General features: G+C 36.5%; 1 protein-coding gene across 1 annotated transcript; it reads right to left on the bottom strand.

The window, feature by feature from the left end:
* Window positions 1-756: 756 nt before the first annotated feature.
* Window positions 757-1,242, bottom strand: LOC149149249 (gibberellic acid methyltransferase 2-like). Its single transcript, XM_089442429.1, has 2 exons — window positions 1,189-1,242; window positions 757-1,128 (listed from the first exon to the last, which is right to left on the bottom strand). Exons 1-2 carry the CDS (start codon window positions 1,240-1,242, stop codon window positions 757-759), a joined length of 426 nt encoding a protein of 141 aa, XP_089298555.1.
* Between the last annotated feature and the right edge of the window lie 2,707 nt (window positions 1,243-3,949).

Raw genomic sequence — 3,949 nt, forward strand, 5'->3', positions numbered from 1 at the left:
AATTTCTAGGTGAGGCACCAATTTCTATTGCAGAGCTGGGTTTATGACAGCCTCCAACCGATGCAGTATTATATCTTTTCAACCTACACAATATTATAATAAAGTTTCTGAGCCAAATTGCTTTCAAAATTATGACTCTTTCTAAAGTGATTAGTCGAAGTTGTGGGCAATTTTTATTTCCAATTTCTTTCTTATCTAGATTGGAGGAAGCTTCGTTGTACTAGTTTCGCAGCTCCGTTTCCACTTTCTAATACTGCCAAAAGTCTAATAAGGATTAAATCTTTAAACTATATCAAGACATTCCCTGCATTCTTTACCAAGACATTCTTTAAACTATTGTTGTATTAGCAAAAATTGCAATATTTAAAATTTATTTTCAACTCTGGAAAAGCCCATCAGAAAAATACAGAGACTGGACTTCCTACTGGGCAGGGGCTTGTTTTAGCAACCCATCTTGTTACTGCATAGGAAGTTTAATGAGTTTTAATCATTTCCAAGCATCATTGTTAAATACTTAATAGCTAAAGCTGACCCATAGCCTCGCTCGATAGATTTCTGTTGAAAAACAAGAACGAAATAACAAATGAAATCGCTCACAGTCATGCCCGACAGAATTATATGTGAAATCGACGCATTAATTAATTATAACAAACAGTAAGAAATGGCCCCAACATAAACACATCATCGCCATTGTTGGATTGGATTCCATTTGATTAAACCGCATAGACGAATTGATGAATTTACAATTGGTCTAACTTATTTCTTCACGACAGCAGCGATAATGCAAGTGGCATAACGGGAGGGATGAATAATCCTCTTTTCCAAGAACTCCCCCGATCTGCTCTCCAATCTCTGAAACAGCGCGTCAGCTTTCTCTGATCCGATCTTCTGTTCGACGAGGCTTCCTACAAAGCTTCTCACTAGATTTGATTTCTTCTTCCCAAAACTCCGGGCGTCGTACACCCAGTCCTTGAAATCTTCTTCGCTCATGCAGCACACATCGCTGAGGACCTCCAGTCCCCTGATCTCGAAGGCCGACGACGCTTCAATCGCTTCTCTCACTTCTTCTGCGTTCGGAAAGTACCATGGCAGATTAAAACTGTCTCGGCTCTCTGCCTCCACTATTCCCTTCACCCAAAAATTATTTGTGTATTAGTCCAATGAAATCTTTAATTTCTGTTGGGCAGCCTCTCCATGGTTCCAAGCACCATTTTGATAATCGGCAGTGGGCGACAGATACATAATAGTACTCTGATCTGCTCTGCACTGGAAGGCTGGTGTGAAGAAAATGGAATTCGACGCTCGGTTTAAAAGAGAAGGAACACTTATGGCATTCGCGGTGGGGCCGGGGATAGGAAGGCACCTGCGAAGAGTACCTGGCCTCCGAGCTGCAGTGCGGAAGGAGTTCGCAGAGGGGTAAGCGCAGAGCATCAGAGCTTGAATGGGCGCGGGTGAGTTCGCAGAGCATCAGAGCTTGAATGGGCGCGGGTGGAAATTTCGAATGGAGGGAATTACTCCCCGCATGAATTCCAGCTAATTACTCCCCGCAGGAATTACTCCCCGATCGGTCAGGGATGTCAGGCGATCGGTCAGGGATGTCAGGCGATCGGTCAGGGATGTCAGGGCGGTGAGGGAGGGTGGCCGAGGAAGGTGGTGGTGGAGCGGAGAGATGGTGGCGGAAGAGGGAGAGATTTCCGGCAGCCGGAGCCGGACGATTTTCCGGTCGGTGCCGGAAAAAGGTCCATTCTACCGCCTAGGTAAACTAAAAATCAAAAGTATTATTTCCGGGAAAACAATATAAATTAATTTGACTCTTCGGGGGGCAAACAATATAAATTAATTTGACTCTTCGGGACCTACAATGGCCTTTTCTGGGAAAGCACACCCTCAATCTACGAAAGACTTTATTATCCAAATGTTTATTTAAAAAAGTAAATGATTAAAATTTTAAAGTTAAATATCTATTAAGGAAAAAGAAAGTTACATTTTCTTTCTATTCGAACTTGATTTTAAAAGGGAGTAACACACTCGGTGAGTTGGTGGGAGAAGAAGAAGATGGTAGTGCCATATGTGTGGGAATTTTCGTTGTCAAGTAAAACATATATACACAAGTGTAATTTATGAATTCTTTAGTTAGACTTTTTCTTACCCTAGGTGTTGTATGAATTACAATGTGGACTTACATTCTATTTATGTGGTACAAAATATCCGTAACATACATACACAAGTGTAATTCATGAATTGTTTAGTAGTCTTTTTCTTACCCTAGGCGTTGCATGAATTATAGCGTGGACTTACATTCTATTTCTGTGGCACAAAATATCCCTGTATTTTTTGTTTAGTTTTTCCATTGTGTTGTAAAAATTGCCATCAAACAAATTTCAAAGTGGAGGCTCAATTTTGGACTGCATGTAAGGATTTATTTCTACATTGGATGTTAATTGTGGAGATGTCATATTCACAAGGGCATGTAGGATAATGGAGGGGTAGGTGCACACAATAAATTGATTCATGGTGGAAACCGATAGTGAAGGGGGTGAAGAAAGATAGAGAAGACAATTGAGAAAACAAACTAAGAATATTATGATCAATGGCATATTTTAATTTGTTGGATTGAAAGTCTTGCGAACTTATGATGGAAGCACAATTGTACCGCACTAAGTGTAATAACCACAACCACCACCACCAAAATGCATGTGACCTTTAGTAGGAAATCACCTATGCTAGCTAGTGAGGCCATTGTTCCCACTCCATATCACACGGTTGTGATTTGAGTCCACCTAGCCGTACAATTTGATCCTTCGCCTCACAACATAGTAGAAGAAGCTCTAAAATAGTCGTCTAAGGGTTTATTGATCATATATATCAATATATGCAATATGTATAGGTCAAATTAGAACATATGGTTTTATAAAAAATATCCATGATAAACATTTCAACACAATTTGATGGTCATCTAATCGATCTGGATGGCTAGGATAGCATATCATGTCACGTCATGACATGAAATTTTGGGAACACGGTGTCAAAACTCAGACTATAATTATTGATTATAGGTTTCACAAATTATGAATTAAAAATTAAAATTAGCGATAATTTTTTTATTGAAATCTTGCTTTTCTTAATCAAAGAGGTGAACATCCTAGAAATTTCCAATTCTTGACTTCTTAATGCAAATTCTGAAATTCAACACATGAGATTTTTGAGCAACTAATACACAGTAAGGATCTTCCTCGTGAGTAGGGATGGTGGGAGTAAGGAGATGCCATACATCAAGGTTATTTAGTAATTATATTTATTTCTAAAATTTATCAAATTTATGGTAAAAAAATTATTAAAAAATTGTAAAATTATAATTTTTAATTATATAAATAAATTTGAATATATTAAAAATTAAATACATTTAAATTACTTAATTTTTAAATTGTATATATCTATCTATATATAATCTTGGAGAAGAAATATAAAATGCTAACCATTATTTTGCAATTTAGAAATATTTTAATTTTATAAAACCATTTTTTTAAATCATAAATTTAAAAAAATAAATATTGGCTTTTATCTTATTAATTAAAAAGGATAAAAGTATTTTTAGTTACAAGAATTTTCTGAATTTAGAAGTTAATAGACATTGAGTAGATTAGATATGTTTATGTCATAATTGTGATTATGCCAAAGTAGTAATAATGCTATACCGCCCTCAATTAATATGTGACACGGTTTTCATCTACTCTTACATATTACGAATGTTGGTTTGAAATGCCTTCAAAAAAATATAAATAGAACTCATTGCCTTATCTAGGCTAAATTATATGGATTTTTCATTCCTTAACAATTACATTGCCTGGGATGATGTCCTTACCTTCTTATCAATAATTATGTCAATCATCATTACTTTAATCAACACTTGGGTTAAAATGACGACCATCCAAATCAATTAGGTAAGGAT

This window comes from Pinus tabuliformis, chromosome 9 (genome assembly GCF_031772625.1).
Source record: "Pinus tabuliformis cultivar Carrire ecotype Pingquan chromosome 9, CPIR1, whole genome shotgun sequence".
NCBI lineage: Eukaryota > Viridiplantae > Streptophyta > Pinopsida > Pinales > Pinaceae > Pinus > Pinus tabuliformis.